This window comes from Lynx rufus, unplaced genomic scaffold, assembly GCF_022079265.1.
Source record: "Lynx rufus isolate CCGP_SWC_20201006 ecotype Redwood Valley unplaced genomic scaffold, mLynRuf1.p SCAF_5, whole genome shotgun sequence".
Lineage (NCBI taxonomy): Eukaryota > Metazoa > Chordata > Mammalia > Carnivora > Felidae > Lynx > Lynx rufus.
In genome coordinates, this window is record NW_025814867.1 from 67,662,913 (window position 1) to 67,685,816 (window position 22,904).

At 36.1% G+C, this 22,904-nt stretch overlaps 1 protein-coding gene across 1 annotated transcript in view; it reads left to right on the plus strand.

Annotated features, from left to right (window-relative positions):
• Positions 1-22,904, plus strand: part of NAALADL2 (N-acetylated alpha-linked acidic dipeptidase like 2) — a 706,998-nt gene that overhangs the window by 127,269 nt on the left and 556,825 nt on the right. The window contains exon 3 of the mRNA XM_047100419.1: positions 19,831-20,104. Coding sequence (XP_046956375.1) covers positions 19,831-20,104 — 274 coding nt within the window. The remainder of the gene's footprint in view (positions 1-19,830; positions 20,105-22,904) is intronic.

Below are 22,904 nucleotides of genomic sequence, written 5' to 3' on the forward strand. Positions count from 1 at the left end.
TCTCTAATTGCCTGGTTGACCCACTCATTCGTTAGTAGGGTGTTCTTTAACCTCCATGCTTTTGGAGGTTTTCCAGACTTTTTCCTGTGGTTGACTTCAAGCTTCATAGCATTGTGGTCTGAAAGTATGCATGGTATGATTTCAATTCTTGTAAACTTATGAAGGGCTGATTTGTGACCCAGTATATGATCTATCTTGGAGAATGTTCCATGTGCACTCGAGAAGAAAGTATATTCTGTTGCTTTGGGATGCAGAGTTCTAAATATATCTGTCAAGTCCATCTGATCCAGTGTCTCATTCAGGGCCCTTGTTTCTTTATTGACCGTGTGTCTAGATGATCTATCCATTTCTGTAAGTGGGGTGTTAAAGTCCCCAGCAATTACCACATTCTTATCAATAAGGTTGCTTCTGTTTATGAGTAATTGTTTTATATATTTGGGGGCTCCGGTATTCGGCGCATAGACATTTATAATTGTTAGCTCTTCCTGATGGATAGACCCTGTAACTATTATATAATGTCCTTCTTCATCTCTTGTTACAGCCTTTAATTTAAAGTCTAGTTTGTCTGATATAAGTATGGCTACTCCAGCTTTCTTCTGGCTTCCAGTAGCATGATAAATAGTTCTCCATCCCCTCACTCTGAATCTAAAGGTGTCCTCAGGTCTAAAATGAGTCTCTTGTAGACAGCAAATAGATGGGTCTTGTTTTTTTATCCATTCTGATACCCTATGTCTTTTGGTTGGCGCATTTAATCCATTTACATTCAGTGTTATTATAGAAAGATACGGGTTTAGAGTCATTGTGATGTCTGTATGTTTTATGCTTGTAGTGATGTCTCTGGTACTTTGTCTCACAGGGTCCCCCTTAGGATCTCTTGTAGGGCTGGTTTAGTGGTGACAAATTCCTTCAGTTTTTGTTTGTTTGGGAAGACCTTTATCTCTCCTTCTATTCTAAATGACAGACTTGCTGGATAAAGGATTCTTGGCTGCATATTCTTGCTGTCTAGCACCCTGAAAATCTCGTGCCAATTCTTTCTGGCCTGCCAAGTTTCAAAAGAGAGATCAGTCACGAGTCTTATAGGTCTCCCTTTATATGTGAGGGCACGTTTACCCCTTGCTGCTTTCAGAATTTTCTCTTTATCCTTGTATTTTGCCAGTTTCACTATGATATGTCGTGCAGAAGATCGATTCAAGTTACGTCTGAAGGGAGTTCTCTGTGCCTCTTGGATTTCAATGCCTTTTTCCTTCCCCAGTTCAGGGAAGTTCTCAGCTATTATTTCTTCAAGTACCCCTTCAGCACCTTTCCCTCTCTCTTCCTCCTCTGGGATACCAATTATGCGTAGATTATTTCTTTTTAGTGTATCACTTAGTTCTCTAATTTTCCCCTCATACTCCTGGATTTTTTTATCTCTCTTTTTCTCAGCTTCCTCTTTTTCCATAACTTTATCTTCTAGTTCACCTATTCTCTCCTCTGCCTCTTCCATCCGAGCTGTGGTGGTTTGCATTTTGTTTTCCATTTCCTTTAAAGCGTTTTTCAGCTCCTCGTGACTGTTCATTAGTCCCCTGATGTCTGTAGCAAGAGATTCTCTGCTGTCCTGTATGCTGTTTTCCAGCCCAGCGATTAATTTTATGACTATTATTCTAAATTCACTTTCTGTTATATTATTTAAATCCTTTTTGATCAGCTCATTAGCTGTTGTTATTTCCTGGAGATTCTTCTGAGGGGAATTCTTCCGCTTGGTCATTTTGGATAGTCCCTGGTGTGTTGAGGGCCTGCAGGGCACTTCCCCTGTGCTGTGGTGTATAACTGGAGTTGGTGGGCGGGGCCGCAGTCCGACCTGATGTCTGCCCCCAGCCCACCGCTGGGGCCACAGTCAGACTGGTGTGTGCCTTCTCTTCCCCTCTCCTAGGGGCGGGATTCACTGTGGGGTGGCGTGGCCCGTCTGGGCTACTTGCACACTGCCAGGCTTGTGATGCTGGGGATCTGGCGTATTAGCTGGGGTGGGAAGGCAAGGTGCACGGCGGCAGGGGGGGCAGGCTTAGCTCGCTTCTCCTTAGGTGATCCACTTCAGGAGGGGCCCTGTGGCAGCCGGAGGGAGTCAGATCGCTGCCGGAGGTTTGGCTCCGCAGAAGCACAGAGTTGGGTGTTCGCGCGGAGCGAGCAATTTCCCTGGCCGGAGCCGGTTCCCTTTGGGATTTTGGCTGGGGGATGGGCGGGGGAGATGGCGCTGGCGAGCGCCTTTGTTCCCCGCCAAACTGAGCTCTGTCGTCCAGGGGCTCCGCAGCTCACCCTCCCTTTGTCCTCCAGCCTTCCCGCTTTCCGAGCAGAGCTGTTAACTTATGACCTCCCAGACGCTAAGTCGCGCTTGCTGTCGGAACACAGTCCGTCAGGCCCCTCCGCTTTTGCAAGCCGGACTCGGGGGCTCTGCTTGGCCGGCGAGCCGCCCCTCCGCCCCGGCTCCCTCCCGCCAGTCCGTGGAGCGCGCACCGCCTCGCCGCCCTTCCTACCCTCTTCCGTGGGCCTCTCGTCTGCACTTGGGTCCGGTGACTCTGTTCTGCTAATCCTCTGGCGGTTTTCTGGGTTATTTAGGCAGGTGTAGGTGGAATCTAAGTGATCAGCAGGACGCGCGGTGAGCCCAGCGTCCTCCTACGCCGCCATCTTCCTGGACCCCTCGAGAAAGATTCTTAAGCAGGCTCCATGCTCAGCACAGAGCCCAATGTGGGGCTCAATCCCACAAACCCTGAGATCATGACCTGAGTCATAATCAAGAGTCGGATGCTTAACTGACTGTGCCTGCCCCCTTTCTTTTTTTCTTTTACCTTTTTGCTTATATCTGTTTTCTATCCCCCCACTTCATGATAAATATACATTGCTTACATAATAAAAAAAAATTAAGAGAGATTACTTTTATTTTTCTATGAGAATAATCCGAGAATCTTTCTTCTAAATCTAATTTTCTCACTATGCTTCTATCATTAACTATTAATGACTTGTATGAAAGAAAGAAAATCGGGGCGCCTGGGTGGCGCAGTCGGTTGAGCGTCCGACTTCAGCCAGGTCACGATCTCGCGGTCCGGGAGTTCGAGCCCCGCGTCAGGCTCTGGGCTGATGGCTCAGAGCCTGGAGCCTGTTTCCGATTCTGTGTCTCCCTCTCTCTCTGCCCCTCCCCCGTTCATGCTCTGTCTCTCTCTGTCTCAAAAATAAATAAACGTTGAAAAAATTTTTTTTTTTAAATAAAAAAAAATAAAAATAAAAAAAAGAAAGAAAATCTATAAAAATTTGAATCCCATGTCCAGAATTCACATATCATGCGTCAATATATTCACATATTGTGCATTTTTTGAGAAGAAAAAAGAGAAAGATGGGAAATAGGTCTTTATAATTCCCTCCATAAATCAAAATTAAGTTTTCCTCTATATATTTTGATGTAGTCCTTTTAATAAAGTAGATGTTATTTCTGTTTCAGGAATTAGAACAGCTCATTTAGGAAAGAAAGAAAAAGAAGTTAACACGAATTAGGTGCCTGGAAGTTCTAGAGACTGTGCTTAAGCAGTTTACATATGTTTTCTCATTTAAAATCCTCAAAAAAATGTAAATGTTACTATTCAATGTATTACAGTGCTGAAACTAGGCTCCAAAGACATTGATATGCCCAACATCATCTAGATTATAAGTGAGAACCAGAAGTTAAGCCCTCTTTTGCTGAATCCAAATCCAGAATCTTTCCATTCTCTCTCCTACTCTTCCCAAAGCTCCCCATCTCCCCCTCCACCCTCTGATGCTTGTTAATCTTCTGTTGACAGTCAGCTGTCCAGGTGTCCTGGGTTATTCATTAGGTTCAGTAGATTAGGTTCTGACCCTCTAGGAATAAATAATGTGTCAGAAATACACAAACATCAATGCTGCTCGGTGCTGCTCTTTTTGTTCCCCTCATGTGTACAATAGAGAAGAAATACTTAAATGACAGCTCATTCAAATATCGCAACATGCAATACTCTCTTCTTGTCAAAACTCTCATGTTTCCTATCGTTTTAGCATTTGGAATTTTCTTTTTTTTTTTCCATACTGTCATGACTTCCAATGACCAGACATCTCCACAGATTGATTTCAATTCATTTCATGAAGTTGAGTGTATTAACATTTGTTTTTTTCATGATTTATGCAACTTGTCTTCTAGTGAGTATGACTTAACAGAGAAGATTTTACTCTAGGGTGTGCTGAGGTGAGTCTGCCCATGAAGGCAGGTAATCTTTTACAAGTGATCAGTAATATTTAAATTCTTACTGTTTTATTTTTAAAAAAAAATTTTAACGTTTATTTATTTTTGAGACAGAGCATGAATGGGGGAAGGTCAAAAAGAGAGGGAGACACAGAAGCTGAAACAGGCTCCAGGCTCTGAGCTGTCAGCACAGAGTCTGACGTGGAGCTCGAACTCATAGACTGTGAGATCATGACCTGAGCCAAAGTTGGACGCTTAGCCAACTGAGCCACCCAGGTGCCCCAAATTCTTACTGGTTTTGAACACTGTTCTTTCAATAGCCTTCATCTTTTTATAGTATCACAGAAAGACAGTATCTAAAAATTATCTTTAAAATATATTAGCCCTTACATTATATAAAATAACTTCACTGTTTCAGTCAACTTTACAGTGGTACTCACTTTTAATTTGCTATATTTTAAAATAAACTAAAATAAGTATGTATCATGTTAAAATAATATCTTTAATGTAGACTTGAAGGCATATTTAGTCAAAAATATTTACTGAATATTTGTTATTTACCATTTACTAGGTCCAAGACATTAAAATTAGAGTTTAGGGATATGTTGTAACGGATAAGACTTGGAACACCAGGGTGGCTCAGTCAGTCGTGTCTGACTCTTGATTTTGTCTCAGGTCATGATCTCAATGGTTCACGAGATCAAGTCCATGCAGGGCTCGTGCTGAAAGCACAGAGCCTGCTTGGGATTCTCCCTCACCTCTAAACAAGCAAGCAAACAAACAAACAAACAAATAAACAAACTTAAAAGAAGGAGAGGGATACGACTCACTTCTTGTCCTTAAAAAATTATCTTTTTAAATTAGTAAAATTGATTAATTTTGTGTTAATGCCAAGAAAAGAGAATCATGTTAGCATTTTAGGTATTTAGAAAATTCTCAGTTAAATATGCTTATTCTGAAGTATGTTGGAGATTGGTCATTTTCTGTTACAATCTTAATGGAATATTTCTCCTGATATTTAGTAATGTATTCAATTACCTAAAGAAACTTTGGATTTCTGTAAAATCCCTGTAAATATTGGTACCATTCAAGTTTATGTCATTGCATTAGAGAACCTAGCAGATGAAACTAAAGATTTGTAATGTCTTACTGATTGAATTAACTTGTCCGTTTTGTGAGTTGGCTTTTAGATTTGGTTTAGGTAAATTAAGGTGACTTAAACTGAAAACCAACTTTTCACAATACTTCTCCCTGAAAAACAGAAAGAAAGAGAGTCTCAGAAAGCAGACACTAATATCCATAAGTGTAGTATTCTTGTGCAGGGCTGGTATATTCTGCAAAATCCTACTAGCCTCCATGCCATAGGTAACCTTCATTTTGTTCGGTTACAGTAACATTTCTTCTTTCTAAATTGTAGTCTTAATGCTCCTTCATGAAATACTACTGCATTTTTAAGATGTAATCCAAATATGCTAGAGATCATATGATCTCCTGTATAAATGAAAGCAAGGGTAAAGGATGTAGAGTTATACCACTACACTTTTTTTTTTTTTTTTTTTTTTTTTTAGCTCAGGTCATAACAGAAGTGTTGGCATTTTATTTATTTCTGTGTTCCGGTTTTTAATAAAGCTTACTTTATTGTTTTTGCAACATTTGTATTTTACTGTCTGTGCAACATAAATTTGAAACAAATATCAAATTAACTATATAAGTACTTCCTGATCTTTATGCTGGGGACCTAGCTGGAGGTCACCAAGCCCATCAGCATCCTTTCATAATTTGTAAATGGGATACTTATGTGCCATGTTCTTCTGGATTACAGAGAGAGGGGATATTAAGGTCTCTTTCAGATAACTTACTTCTGTGCTGATTTTTTTTTAAAGAAATGTGTAAGAAGCAGTTTTCTTCTTTCTTGTTTTGATGGTTCCCAAATTCTGAAAATTGGTGTATTGTATTCTTGAAACAGTTCCTTTGATTTCCCTAAATCTTACTTTCTTGTAAGCATTAAAGATCTCTCTCTTCCAACCTCACACCGACTTTTAATTACTTTACCCAGAATACTGTGCTTTCTAACACTTGGAGTTTTAATTGCCTTTGGGAAGCATCTAAGATTGCAAGACTATCTGCTTTTTCCAAAGAGCTAAGTAGTATAGTGTGAATCTGACATATAATGTAGTATAGCAGAAATCTGACCTGTTTCACCTGGAACATTCTCCATCTTAATTACATCACCAGATCTTCAATTTCCTTATTTATAAAATGGTAACAATAGTTATTTAAGGGTTTTTGGTGCAACACATCTACACAGTATTTTCAGTCCTTCTAGTGGATATTCAATACACGATTTACAATTAGTATGTTATTTTAGAAGGTCAGAAGTGATTGAGTAAGTAATCATGCTTTTATTCTCATGGTGATAGTGACTGGTTGGCAAGGAAGTTGACAGGGTGCTGTCGTTTTCTCCTAAGCATTTAATTTCTTGATATTATGCGTGTAAAATTATACAATTTTACCATGTGTTTTAGTCTTTATATTTCCAAAGAAAAATTAAGAGAGAAGAAATCAGTTCATTCTTTAGTATTTGTTGGTTTGTTTGTTTATGTTCATAGTAGCTTCATTTACAATAGTCAAAAAAATGGAACCAACTTCAATGTCCATTAACAGGTGAATGAATAAACATTGTGGTATCTCCATACAATGGAAAACAGCAATAAAAAAAGTGAACCATTGATATATAAAAAAAATGAATAAGTCTCAAAAAGCATGGTGAGTGAATAAAGACAGAGGAAACACAGTCCTATTATATGATTCTATATAAAATTATAGGAAATGAAAATTAACCTAGAGTGACAGAAAGCAGACCAGTGTTTGCACCTTGAAGAGCAGAGGGGCAGGTGGGAGGATTTCAAAGGACATGCTTTCTTGTTTAAATTCACTATACACATGTAATATGTAATTCACAGAATTTTACTACATTGAATACCAAGTCAGATAATCACTTTAAAGCAATATTTGACTTTTTAGTATGTAAAAATATCAGCTGGTATAGTATGAGTATTTGTGTATGTTATTGTGCACACACACATAATAAAATCTCAGTGAACTTTAGTAAATGTGCAGGGTTTTTCTCTGCTAGTATGTTTCTTTAGATGGTTTCTTTCTCCATTCGTTTACAATGTGATCTTGGCACTCACCCTGGTACTAGGAATACTACATGCATCGCTGCCTCCAATTCTAACATCAGTGTTGGTCTGAGGCTCATCCAGTAGCAGGTGTTGAACATTGATATAAACAGAATTTTGTCTACCAAAGCCAAAATCCTCCCATTTCCAGTCTCCACTGGCCAAAGGAATGCTATTGCAAAGCTTCCAAATTCAAGTCTCAGGCATGACAGTTCATTATGTTGCCTGCCAAGACTACTGGCCCATGGAAACTCTTATTTTAAAAATTAAGGCAGAGTAAAACTTTCTGTCAAATACCTTGTGATTGTAGGTGACACACTCCTAGTTTTGCAGCCTTCTCTGAAATTAGTAAATTGAGATTGCACTGCACCTAATTACTAAATAACATTAGTCTTTGAATATAGCAAATTACCTAATTATAACAGAACTGTTTGCCATAAATCCCAAATCCTTATGGGAGTGGGAGAAGTTAAGAAAGATAGTGGAAATTCTCAGTAAAATTTAGGCATTTTAATATTTTAAATGATTTGAAATGTTAATGAATAGAATCCTTTGATTAAAACATATGTATCAATAAGACTTTTTCTTAATGACCCCTGGTTATTTAAAACAATTTAGATTATGGGGCACCTGGTTGGCTCAGTCGGTTAAGCAGCTGACTTTTGATTTTGGCTCAGGTCATGATCTCACAGTTCGTGAGTTTGAGACCTACGTTGGGCTGTGTGCTGTCAGTAAGGAGCCTGCTTAGGATCCTCTCTCTCCCTCTCTCTCTGCCCCTCCCCTGCTCATGTTCTCTCTCTCTCTCTCTCTCTCTCTCTCTCTCTCGCAACAATAAACTTTAAAAAATTTAAAACCTAAATAAAAAATAAAATAATTTAGATTAAAGGTTACATAATTTCAGAACTTGGAACTCACATAGCCTCTTTAAGTCTTTTTTTAGGCAGGGTGGGGGGGACAAGAGCATTATAAACAGTTTGACAAATTTAAAATACAATTGCAAAGGCAACAGAATTAAAAAAATAATCTTAGGAAAATTTAATTTGAACAAGTATTTATTAACTTACTGTTATTTTTTTATTGTAAGCTAATATTTATTAAAAATTTTTGTTCCCTCTGTCATTTTTTAAAAGACCAGTAATTTTATAATCATGTGTATACAAACACTTCATTAACATTTTTCAGGATACTTTTTCTTTTATACACATATTGATATAATGGCACTCTTTCGGTTACTATATAGGGAATTTCGTTTTCCCTTAAATCCAATCAGCCATCATAATATACGAGATTTGAATAATTTTCATCAGGTAGGGTAATGTGCAAAGTGATATCACACAATCAATTTTGAATAAGTTATCCATATTATAAGTCTGTGGAAAAAAAACAGGAACATGAATCATAGTTCTTAACTGCTTTTCCATTCCCTTGGATGTTGTGGGAATAGCCATCAGTACTTACAAAGAAATTATGTCTTACATGGAAGGGGGGTACTCAAGCTAGTGCATTTCTGTGTTGGGCAGTTTTTAAAATAGATACTCTGAAAAACAGATAGATTCTGTATACATTATAATAAACCTCCTTTAAAGCATCACTATCCTGAGCTGATAGAATAGTAAGAGAAATCCCCAACAGGACCAAAACTTAGGAAAGAGTGCTGTGGCACAGGGATGAATGGAAGAGCCCTGATTCAAAGAAGAAAGCATAAAATTCTTACAGCATTAAAGACATTGAATCAGCAGTTCACAGTTCTCTCATAATAAGAACATCAAGTATAGACAATGTTTAGTTTAAGAATAATTTGTACCTTTCAAAAATTATAATCATGTTCAAGTTCTCCCAGAGACCAGATCAAGAAGAAATGAGATCTCTATCTCATTTTATGAGGTTTGTATAACTTCAAACCAAAATCCAATAGAAATGATGTCTGAAAGGAACACTATCTACCAACTTTACTTATAAAAACAGACATGAAAATTGTAAATAAAATGTTGGCAAAATAAATTGCATAAAAGCCAGAAATGATAATGTATTCTACTAAGTGAGTTACTTAGGAATGCAAGTTTGAATGCTAAAAAATTGATTAATGTAATCCATCATATTAAAGGAAAGGATATGATATGATGGTCTTAATAAATGCATCAGAATTGATGATAAAATTTAATACTGATTCATAAAACAACTTTTATCAAAATAAGGATGGGAGGAATATCTTTAACCTGATATTTGGAATATGAAACAGATGACCGCTATCACACCTTATTAAATTTTTATTAAATATTTTCTGGAGGTAATAGTATAATAATAATGCATAGTAATAATAATAAAAAAAAGGAATAACATCTATAAGTGACTAGAAAGGAAGTAACAATACCTTCATTATTTGCTTATCACAGTTTTTATGTAGAAAACTCAAAGAAGGAAAACATTATAATTAATAAGGAAGTTTAGCAGGATTATTTTGATATTGGAAATATTAACAATTCATTTTTATGTTATTATAAGGATGACTTTCTTTCTTTCTTTCTTTTTTTCTTTCTTTATTTTTATTTATTTTTTAATGAAATTTATTGTCAAATTGGTTTCCATACAACACCCAGTGCTCATATAAGGATGACATTTCTCCTCAAATAGATCTTTTTAATCTCAGTGTAATTCCAGATACAATCTTGATAAGGAAATTGATAAGCTCATTACATTATTAATGTGGAAGAGAAAAAATAATGAAGATGTTCTTGAGGAAGTAGGAGGACGTGCCATTCCAAATATTAACATGTATTAGAAAGTAAAAATAATTAAAATAGCATGTTGTAATGGAGATGGATCAAAAAGACTGATGAAACTGATTGGGGAGCCCAGACAGACCCACACACATATGGAAATTCATAAACGACAGAAGCGTCATTGCACGATGGTGAACATGATCACAAAGGATAAAAGAATGGTTATTTATATGGAAAGTGATACTGAATTCCTACTTCAAACCCCACCCCCAACACACACAAACACACTCCAAGTAAACATTGAAATGTTGAAAAACAAATTCCTTAAAAATTTAGGGGAAAAAAATGAGAATAATTTTATTACCTTAGGTTTAAGAAGAAAAAATGTGCAAACCACTGCATTATATTAAAATTATGTACATTGAAATTATGAACTTCTATTCATCATAAGATAAGACATTAAAAATTAAAGAGAAGCCAAAACCTAGTAGAACATGTCATCTATGACCTAAAAGGGATTATCCAGAATATAGAAAAACTTCCATAAATACGGGCCAAGTACACAGTCACAACAAAGAAAAGGGAACAAAGATAGCTAAATAATACATGAAAATATCCTCAAGAGTAATTATGGAAATGTAAATAAAAACTTCAATGGGATACAATTTTATGCTCATTGGTTAGCAAGAATTAGATCCGCTGAAGATAGGACCTCTGAAATAATGGCAGTGGTATAAAGAGCTTTGTAAAACTACATAGCATACTCTGCAACCCAGTAATGGTACTTTTGAGTTAAACAAACAATGATGTACAATTTTACACCCACCGCATTGGCAAAATTATAAAATGAAATAAAGTAAAAGACAACATCAAGTGCTGGTGAGGCATGGAGGAAACAGAACTTTTAATAATTAAAACCCTTGTAAAGGCATTTTAGTGCTTCTTACTAAAGATATACCTGTAAATGCCTTCCTTGCCTAGAGAAACCCCTGCATATGTCTTCAGGAAATATGAACAATATTTTTTTTTTTTTTTTACTGTGCCTTTGGTGAAAGAAGAGACCTGGTGGGGGGGGAAGTCTCTTCTCATGCCCTCTCATGTCTCATTGGCTGTACCTAAAACTGACTATAAACCAGAAGACTTGACAAAGGTTCATAAAGGTCAACCTTCAAGGCATGCAGGACGGAGAGGGCAGAGAGAGGAGCTGGGGGACAAAGGAAGAATTCTGTCATCCAGGTGTTCATGGAAAGTTTATTTACACTGAGCTGTGTAGATGTTCTCATAGTTTTTGTTTTTGTTTTTATTTATTTATTTTTTTTATCTTAAGTTTCTTCTGTGCCTGTGGTTATTTTCTAATTTCGTATATTTGCTTTCTCCTTTGAAAAAGAAAATAGTTTACCTAATGATTTATTGTCTTCCTTTCTTCCTTGTATTATAATAACTTTCTTGTATTTATAATAATGGAAAACCAGGAACAATTTTAAAATACTTATCTTAGGAAATTGATAAATCAGGAGGAATCTCAGAAACCTAATAGTAAGTGATAAAAAAACACAAAAGAATATATATTTTAACTATAATCACCATGCTGTAAGTTGCGATGGTTATGTGATGTGTGGAGGTGTTGGCAAACACTATGGTGGTAATCGTTTTGCAATAACATGTGTATCAAATTAACGTGTTGTACACCTTAACTTATACAATGTTTTCTACAAATTATATCTCACTAAATCTGTGGAAAATGGATATATACATATATATCTATATATATATATATATATATGAAATACCAACTATATAAAAGCAAATATTCAAAAAATAAAGGGTTAATTGTTAACATCATATATATATATATATACATATATATTATTTATACAAAAAAAAGGCAATGAGATGCAAAAAAAGAAAAAAAAATCAGATTTTTTGGGGGGATACCAATAAATAAAGAGTACCAAAGGGGCTTCAATAATATCAGAGATGTTACCTCATAATCTGGGTTGTTCCTTCATTATTCTTTATACTTTATATATATGTTCTTTATATATTCCATTTTTCATAGTATAAAAAATGAAATTATAATACAAAAAGTATATATCCCTTCAATTCAGAGTGAAGTAGAGCATGCAGATATTCTCTCTTCATAAATTTTAGCTTAGTACTGAATAATAAATAGAAATTCTCCTGCATTGGGACAAATTACTAATTCTTCAGTTGTGTCCCTAAAGAAGTATTTGATTTGCTTTTCAAGGCCATCTTGTATAATATATACATCTTGAAAAATTTAACGTTTTTTGAGTTGCTTATACTGTAATGCGCTTTGGAATTGAGACCAACAAAACAAATGGCAGATTAAACATTTTACATACTCATGGATAGATTCATGCCCATCAATTAACTGAGCAGAAGGACAACAACAACAAAAAAGACTATTGAAATTTCACTTTTGTTTTTCTGTTAATGTTGACTAATATACAGCCAGATGTGCATAAATAAAATATGTGTTCTGCATTTCTATATATATATTACAAAAGAACATTATTGATGCATCTTTATAAATAACTGAATCCTCAAACTGAGTTAACTTTCAATTCAATTAGTTTACCTTCCTTACTCCAAGTAGTGCAGAGAAAACTACAGTAGCAGTAAAGAAAGAGGATGGGGATACAGAAGTCAGATAAAGCAACAAAAGAACAGGATAGAGAGATAGAGAGCTGGATGAGGGAGTAGGTTTTACCAACCGTCATCTCCCCACAAATAACAATTAGGTATCCAAGAATTAAAATAGCTTTGGGAGGGCTCAAGAGTCCAATTAAGAACATACAGCAACACAATGGGGCAAAATGGAGAATAACTACATAGAAAGGATTGAGATTGGCTTAGCTGAGACATCCAGAAGTGGTTAGGAACCAAGAAGAATAGAGGCCTTTCCTCTGTGGTTCCCAGTGGCTAACTCCGTGGAGGACTCAAGCCACGGAGTGGCTTTGCCAGTGAGGACCTCCGGCACAGACTCTCCAGAGCTTTCATAATAGAAACCCTGTAATGTTTGTTGGTATGGACTTCAGCGGCCTGACCCTCAGAGGACACCAGCAGCATTCACCACTGAGTTAACCAAAAGCTATCCCTGCTGCAGATTCCTAAGGAAGGGATATGCTACTGTGCCCCTCCTCCACCTGAAGGAGCTACTATTGCACAGGACCACGGCTGCCACCACCACCCAACCATGTACATCCCTCGACCCTAGAGCCATAGCTGCTCTACATGCATCAGATACCAGTGTCACCACCAGTGCAAGGGTGCTGCAAGCTGACCAGGCACTAGGAGAGATACCCTTGGTCACAATATCCCCCATGGGAAAAAAAGAAAGAGGAAGTCCCCAGAAGCCTTTGCCCTGACCCTAATAGCTCTCACTACTACTGTGTACACCCATGGCATCTGCCACTGAGGACCTGTGCAATCTTATATTAGACAAAATAGACATGTCAAAAACTGTGTCTAAATAGACAAAGAAGGTCACTATATGATGGGTTTCAATTCATCAAGAGGATATAACAATTATATACAGACATTCAAATGAATAACCTTACTTTATACTCTAAAGAACTAGGAAAAGAAGAACCAACTAATCCCAAGCTTAGCAGAAGGAAGGAAATAAAGATCAGAGCAGAAATAAGTGAAATGGAGACTAGGAAAACAATAAAAAGATCAATGAAACTAAGAGCTTTTTCTTTTTAAATATAAAATTGACAAACCTCTAGCTAGACTAAATAAGACAAAAGAGAGAACTCAAAATTAGAAATAAAGGTAGAGACATTTACTGAAACCACAGAAATACAAAGAAACGAGAGACTACTATGAGTTATCATATGCCACCAAATTGCACAACCTAAAAGAGATGGGTAAATTCCTAGAACTATACAACCAACCAACACTGAATCATGAAAAAATAGAAAATCTGAACTGATGCATAACTAGAAAGAAGATTGGATCAATAATCAAAACCTCCAAACCAAGAAAACCCCAGGATCAGATGGCTTTACTGGTGAATTCTTTCAAACATTTAAAGAGGAATTAATGCTACACCTTCTCAAACTCTTCCAAAAAGTTGAAACTCATTATCTCAGGCCAAAAGATACCAAAGCTAGATAAGAATACTATAAGAAAAGAAAATTATAGGCCAATACCCTGATGAACCTAGATGTAAAAATCCCCACACAAAATACTAGCAAACAGAATTTAACAATATATTTAAAGGATCATACACCATGATCAAGTGGGATTTACTCTTGAAATTCAAGGATGGCTGAAAATATATAAATCAATAAATTTGGTACACCATCTAAACAGAATGAAGGATAAAAATCTTTTTTTAAATATGAAATTTATTGTCAAATTGGTTTCCATACAACACCCAGTGCTCATCCCAACAGGTGTCCGAGGATAAAAATCTTATAATCATCTCAACAGATGCAGAAAAAAAAACATAGGACAAAATTCCACATCCTATCATTATAAAAACTTTCATTATATTATGTATGTAAGGAATACATTAACATAATAAAGGCAAATTCACAGCTAACATCATACTTAACAATGAAGAGGTAAAAGTCTTTACTTTAAAATTAGGAAAAAGACAAAGATTCTCAATCTCTCCACTTTTCTTTAATACATTACTGGAAGTCCTAGTCAGAACAATTAGGCATACATATATACATTACTTGTTTATATTGGAAAGAAAGAAGTAAAATTCTGTTTACACATGACATGATTGTATATACAGAAAACCTTAAAGCGTCCACAAAAAACATTAGAACTAATAAATTCAGTTAAAGTTGCAGGATACAAAATCAATATAAAAAATCAGTTGCATTTCTACACACTAGTGACAAACTATATGAGACGGAAATTAAGAAAAAATATTATTTATAATAGCACTAAAAATAATAAAATACTTAGGAATAAACTTAACCAAGGAAGTAAAAGACATTTATACTGAAAACTATAAGACATTGGTGAAAAAAATGTAAAAAAGACACAAATAAAATGGAAGAGTATCTCATGTTCTTAGATTAGAAGAATTAATATTAAAATGAACATACTACCCAAAGTAATCTACAGATTCATTGCAATCCCTATCAAAATTCCAATGGCATTTTCCACAGAAAAAGAACAACCCTAAAACTTACATGGAACCATAAAAGCCCCTGAGTAGCCAAAGCTATCTTGAGAAAGAAGAACAAATCCGGACACATCACATTTCTTGATTTAAATCTATAATAATCAAAATATTACAGTATGGCCTAAAGGCTGATCATAAAAAGTGATCTGTTTATCAACAATGACCAATGGGCACCTGGTTGGCTCCATCTGTTAAAGCATCTGACCCTTGATTTGGGCTCAGGTCATGATCTCACTGTTTGTGAGTTCCAGCCCCATATTCAGCTCCACAGTGACAGTGCTGAGCCTGCCTCTTTCTCCCTCTCTCCACCCCTATCCCACTCGTGGGTGCACATGCACTCTCTCAAAAATAAATACATAAACTTTGAAAAAAATGACAAATGAAACAGATCCAATGACCAAAAATAGACCAATGCAACAGGATAGAGTCCCCAGAAATAAATCCATACATATATGTCAATTAATTTTTGACAAAGAAGCCAGGATAGAAAATGGGGAAATAATAGTTTCTTCAATAAACAGTGTTGAAAAACTGGAATTCAGATGCAAAAGAATTAAATTGAACCCCTATATCTCACCATTCACAAAAATTAATTTGAAACAGATTGAAATCTTAAATATAAAATTGAAACTGCAATACTCCCAGAAGAAAACAATCAAAGGGAATATTTCCTGATGTCGGTCCTAGCAACTTTTTTTTGATATGACAACAAAAGCATAGGCAACAAAGCAAAACTAAACAAGTGAGACTACATCAAACTAAAAAGCTTCTGCAAAGCAAAGGAAACAACAAAATGAGAAAAGCCTGTGGAATGAGAGAAAATATTTACACAACATATATTTGATAAGGGGTTCATATTTTATTTATCCCCACCCCTGGTAAAAAACCTTTATCACAGATCCTGACCAGTAATTAATTTTTGCCTTACCTTGGGGTACAGGACTTAGTGCAGTGGCTGAACATCAGTCTGACTCTTGGTGGAGCCATCTCCCCCCGCAGCCTTTCCTATGCATGATATGAAGTAAATGACAGTGGGCGCCTGGGTGGCTCAGTCCGTTAGGCATCCGACTTCCGCTCAGATCATGATCTTGCAGCTCATGAGTTTGAGCCCTGTGTCCGGCCTTGTGCTGACAGCTCAGAGCCTGGAGCTTGCTTCAGATTCTGTGTTTCCCTCTCTCTCTGCCCCTCCCCTGCTTGCACTCTCTCTCTCAAAAATAAATAAACATTAAAAAAAATAAAAATAAAGTGAATGACAGTGAGGAATTTATACAATTCAGTAGCAAAAAATCACAAACAGTCCAATTTAAAAATGGATCTGAATAGACATTTTTCCAAAAAATCTATACAAATGACCAACAGATACATGAAGGTGCTCAACATCATTAATCATCAGGGGATACAAAACAAAACCTCAATGAGATACCACCATACATCTATTAGAATGTCTGTTATAGGGGCGCCTGGGTGGCGCAGTCGGTTAAGCGTCCGACTTCAGCCAGGTCATGATCTCACGGTCGGTGAGTTCGAGCCCCTCGTCGGGCTCTGGGCTGATGGCTCAGAGCCTGGAGCCTGTTTCCGATTCTGTGTCTCCCTCTCTCTCTGCCCCTCCCCCGTTCATGCTCTGTCTCTCTCTGTCCCAAAAATAAATAAACGTTGAAAAAAAAAATAAAAAAAATAAAATGTTTTAAAAAAAAAAGAATGTCTGTTATAAACAAAACAAAAAAACATACTGATGAAGATGTGAAGAAAATATAACCTTTGTACACTATTGGTGAGAATGTAAACTGGTACAGACATTATGGAAAACAGTATGGAGTTTCCTCAAAAAATTAAAACTAGAAAACCATATGATCCAGCAATCCACTTCTGGGTATATATCCAAAGGAAATGATATCAGTATCTAGAAGAGATATTTGCACTCGTGTTCATTGCAGCATTATTTACAATAGCCAAAGTACAAAAATAACCTAAGTGCTCATGTATGGATGAATGTATAAAGAAAATGTGGGATCAATGTGCAGTACAATATTATTCAACCATAAAAAATGAGATCATGGCTTTGTGACAACAGAGATATCTCACAGAGGGTAAGTGCAATAAGACAGAGACTGAGAAAAGCAGATACTGAGTTATATCTTTTATGTGTGTAATCTAAAAAGCCAACAAACAAACTCATAGTAAGAGTATAATCATAGCTGCCAGGGCACTGGGGGTGGCAGAAAGGAAGACGTGTTGGTCAAGGGGATACAAGCTTTCAGTTATAAGATGCATAATTTCTGAGGACCTACTGTACAGCGTGGTGAGTATTGTTAATACTGCATTATGTAATTCAAATTTGCTAAGAGAGGACATCCTAAATATTTCAACACACAGAAGTGCCTGGGTGGCTCAGTTGGTTGGGTTGAGTGTCTGACTTCGACTCAGGTCATGATCTTATGGTTCCTCAGTTTGAGACCCACGTCGGGCTCTCTGCTATCAGCACAAAGCCTGCTTCAGATCCTGTCTCCCTCTCTCTCTGCCACTCCTTCTTTCTTTCTCTCTCAAAAATAAATAAACATAAAAGAAATTTTAAAAATTTCAACATACAACACATACAGACATAAGGTAAATATTGAGGTGATGGATGTGGTAATTTGTGATAATTTCATAACATACATGTATATCAAATCATATTGTACACTTTAAATATATACAATCTAATTTGCCAACTATACAAAAACCTCCCCTGCCAAATACACACACACACACACACACACACACACACACACACACACACAAAACAGAAGGCCCACCAATCTTTTTCAGAAGAAAAAGTGAAATTCTTTTAATCGACTCTTTCATAAAATTTACATGGCATTGATAATTGGTCAAACTGCATATTAAGAAAAAACAGAAATAACCTTAGAAAGCAATTGGGAAATTATTATTTCATCTTCATGTATAGGCCGCCTTTTAGCTATGTCAGAACACCTACTTTTTGTCTCTAGTAATGCTTTTCTCTATTATATGTATTTTTTTTCTGATGTGTGTATTTTTTATTCCTTTTTCAGATGTCTTTCATTTGGGGATTATTGAATAGATAGAGTCCTAAAAGAATCAAATATGTGTGAGAAAAATAATGTGATGGGAAAAAATAAAACAGTATCCACTTAAGTAGTATCCGTTTAAGTAATGTTTTGGATAGCAATAAAATTCTTATAAGAAGATATATTTTTGTCAAAAAATAAACTGGTCCCTTTGCATCCCAGCCCTAAACAAAACTTTATTGTATTATTATTTTTAAATTTCCCATTTCTGATTTTGTTCTAGGTTCTGCTCATACGTGTGTGTACGTGTGTTTGCGTGTGCATGTGTATATCTATTTTTACAGATTTTGTCTGGCTTTTAGGATGTCATAAGGAAAAATAGTGTCATTGGATTACAGAATAGAAAAGGAATAAATATATAGACTACAGCAAGCACACGCAGAAATTAATTTCATATTGATTTGATAATCTGTGGTTGGTTTTAGCATGATATACCAGTTTTATTGCATATCATTGCGCTCACAGTATTAGGTAATTTGGCATGGAATTTGTATCAAAAGTGTTCTCTCTTGCTTGGAATGACCAACAAACCCTGTGCCAACCCATGAAAGATTACCCTTTGCTAAGAAAGAGAAAAGGGATGGGAGTCAATGCTCACAGAGGAAGAACCGCGTTCGCCTCAAGCTTATTCTCATTTATTGCAGTGTCAGACCAGTCACAAATCTCAGTTGACTTGTTGTGTACAGAGGGCATACATTTCAGGCATGCAAAAACAAAGGGTACATGACAATCACAAGAGAATAATCAAATCAGAGATATACAGCAAAAGTCTATGTGTCCTATTTTTTAGCTAAACTTTGTATACAATGTATAGATAATGGAGTTCCCCTGGGACTGCAGAAAGGCCTGGGAGGGCAGGCCCAGGAGCATTCCCCAGTCTGGGTGGTTTACACAGGCCTCCTGCATTCCAAGAGACCCAGGCCCCTCCCAAGTGGAACTTCAGCCCACCAGAAATCTCCCTGTTACATTTTAGCTAGCCAGGCATCCTCAGTAATAACTCCAACACTCTCCAGATCATTTTAAATAGCAATAGCTATATATTAATCACATAACTCTATATGGAATCATATTAACTGCAATACAAAACTGTCTTCACCAGCATGACTCCTAGTCTTGGAACTGAGTTGTAAATGGATTATATGTTGATGTCCACAGAAAGATCAGAACTAATAAAAGAACTAGTTGGCATTAATCACCCTTTTCCTTGGATTCCCATAGTGCTTTATTTGTTCTTAATTTAAGAACTTAATTCATTCTGCTTTGATTTAGTGTAATTTCTCTGCAAGCTCATCACCTTTCCCAGACTGTGAGTTTCTTGTATAGTGTCCTGTCTAGTTCATCTTTCATATCCTACATCGGTTAATAATTGTTCATATATTAAATGGTCATAACTCAAGAGATAATTTTTTTTCCTTTATTTAGAGTGTGATTTTTAAATTTCTTTCAGAAATTTGGTACAACTGTATAAAAGTGAAGATGACACAGAAATTTCAAAGAAGATTAAGAGTCACTGGACTTCCCTGGGCCTAGAAGATGTACAGTTTGTAAATTACTCTGTGTTGCTTAATCTGCCAGGCCCTTCTGCCAGCTCTGTGTCTCTGAGCAGCAGTGGCCAATGCTTTCATCCTAATGGCCAGCCTTGCAGCGAAGAAGCCAGAAAACACAGCAGCCAAGATCTGCTTTACTCATATGCGGCCTATTCTGCCAAAGGAACTCTCGAGGTAATATGACCATTTGTCTCTGTCATTTATAGTGAAACGGAATTAGAAAACAACAGCTTTCATCTAAATTGAACTCACTGGCAAGATGTAACATAAAAAAGTAACCATTAATGTTCTCAGTGTAGAGGTGCCAGGGAAGGGGAAGGAAGATTTGGATCGCTTGACCTTCTTCTTGTCATATTTCGAAAGTGATAACATGTTAGAAGAATTTAATTCAAAAGTGTTGAATGTGTGACTGAGTCATTCAAATTTTGTTTAGCTGGTATAGGACAAGTTCATTTTATTCTTTGGTTTTTGAAGAGGCACATGTTAATGGATTGATATGGACAGAAAGAATAGAAATGAAAGCAGTTGTGTTTGAGATCGTGTACACACACAAGAAATGAAGTGGAAAATCGATATGATTATTCACAGATCCAAGATTTGAGATACAGCACTTCTGCTTTCTTGATGGAGAGCACAGGAGATAAGGAGCCAGATGTGGATTATTGCTTTACTTTTTCTGGCTTAGCCAGTTCTTTGGCATGGCAGTGAAGTGCTTGGCTTGTAGAGCCTCATGGACTAGTTTCAGATCTCATTTCCCACAGTACTTACGGTGACTTAACCATCTAGGGCTGAGTTCCCTCATCTCTGTAATGGAGATAATAATAGTTGCACGTTTATAAGGTTGTTGTGAAAATTAAATTAGCTAACATACGTAAATCTTGGAGGACAGAGCCTAGCCCACAGTAAGGACAATATATCACTTAGATGCAATATATATTTGGTTATGTCTCCTTTATATAGGCAAATTTTCTGTCTCCATGTAAAAATACCATGCGCTTAATAAGCACATTTTGTTTCTTTTATAAACCTTTAGATTGCCTCATTTAAAACAAATGAAACAATACTATGATTCTGGCACAGATTTTTAAGAATCTACCTTGTTAACTCTGATTAATATATTAAATATTTAAATCATTTGAAGTAACTGTATAGATACATTCTTATTGTTGGTTTTTTTTTTCTTTTCATTTTTGGGGAGGGTGGAGAGTGTCCATTTACTGGTGGTTCCATATTGTCTGCGGTCTGTTATGTCATTCTCTGACTTTTAGCAGAAGTACCACATATATAACCACTACCTTGGAAAACCTTATCATTCATTAAAAGTTAATATAATATTAATTTCTGCAGTATTTCTAGTGTATGACTCATGTCATTGTATTTGATTAATATATACTATTTCTGGTAGGCAACGATGGAAACTTCCCTGTGTGTCAATGAAAAGAAAGGGAGACCTGCCAGCACTCTTTTGTTGGTTCAGAAGTTCTGGTCTCAAGTCAAGATGCTTAAGTTACCCTACATACTTTCTCCCAGACTCTCAAACCTTCATTAGCCCCTCACATTTCCACCTCCCTCTTTATTTCAGTTGATTCATCTCCTAGCCTTAAAAAAAAAAGTGTCTGAAACACAGAACAACAAAACCCCATAAGCTAGTGTGGGTCCTTGGAATCACCCTCATCAATTTGCTTTTCAATTTATTTATTATTCCATAACTTAGGTGATATGGAAAAGCATGAAAGTATAATCTGTGTCCCTGTTTCCTCAGCATGGGCCTCTAATAATCTGCCGGGCCCACTGGGTTAGTTTTTTATGTTCCCACGTAGCCACATCTCTGAGAGTTCTACACATTTATCAGTTATAAATGTTTAAATTTTCCTTGTTCCATATTAAAGAAACCAAGGTCTACTATAGAATTGTGGAACTGCTTAAATGTCCATGAAGACGTACGTCACTTTGGGATTATCTACCATTTATAAAATGCTATAAAAAATACCATTTTAAAAAAAGAAGTATGGAGAAAGATTTAAAGAAGCTATTAAAAGGGAAAAATAAACTTAGCTATCATGTAGAAATATACTCTACATTTGAAATAAGGCCTAAATCAAAGGGAGTAGTGTTAGAGGAACTGAAATGCAATTATGGATAAAACAAACACCTTGTATTTGAAGAAATTAACCATGCAAATTAGATGAAGGAAGACACTAATGATAACTATTTTTAGAATTATATTAATAATTCAAATACATTATACTAACTACATAATAATTTAAATATTTATATCAATAAATTTATTGATGTTGATTTTTTTAAAACTCAAACTATATTAGCATTATGATTTTCAAATGCAAAGCAGTTTCTAGGTGACTTTTATATGCATATAGAATATTTGCATTTATTTTATATATATGTTTTAGACAAGTGTATTATTGAAACTCACATATTCTAATTAATAGGATGTGGGTGATTTTCTGTATCTCTTCAGACCATTCCCTAATTAAAATCAAGCTTGAGAGGTTGCTGCTGCTGACCCACTTTTTGATTTTGAGTACACTGGGTTTGCATGAATTTCTATCAGGCTGAGCCATTAACCACTTGTTAAATTATTCTAGTCTGAGTGCCAGCAAAGCTCCCCACTACTTTTGCTGTTGACAAGGTTATTTGTAGAAGAGGAGTGCCCCTTTTCTTTGAAGAGCTGTCATGTCCATTCATCATATGACCGTTTTGTCTAAGCTTCCAATTTTTGCTTTCTGGTAACAGTCTAAACAGCATTTGTGATATCTGAGATCTACTTCAAAAACCTACTTAGTGCCAGCATGATGGATGGTGTACTTTGCAACTTCTTTGTAATTCATTGTGCACTAGAAAGGTGACATTGTTTACCCCATCATAATGACAGGTGGGTCAGTAAAGGGGTCCTAAGGAGAGTTGTCCTGTCAGATGCAAAATACATATTAAAATGGATACATAAATAATTTAG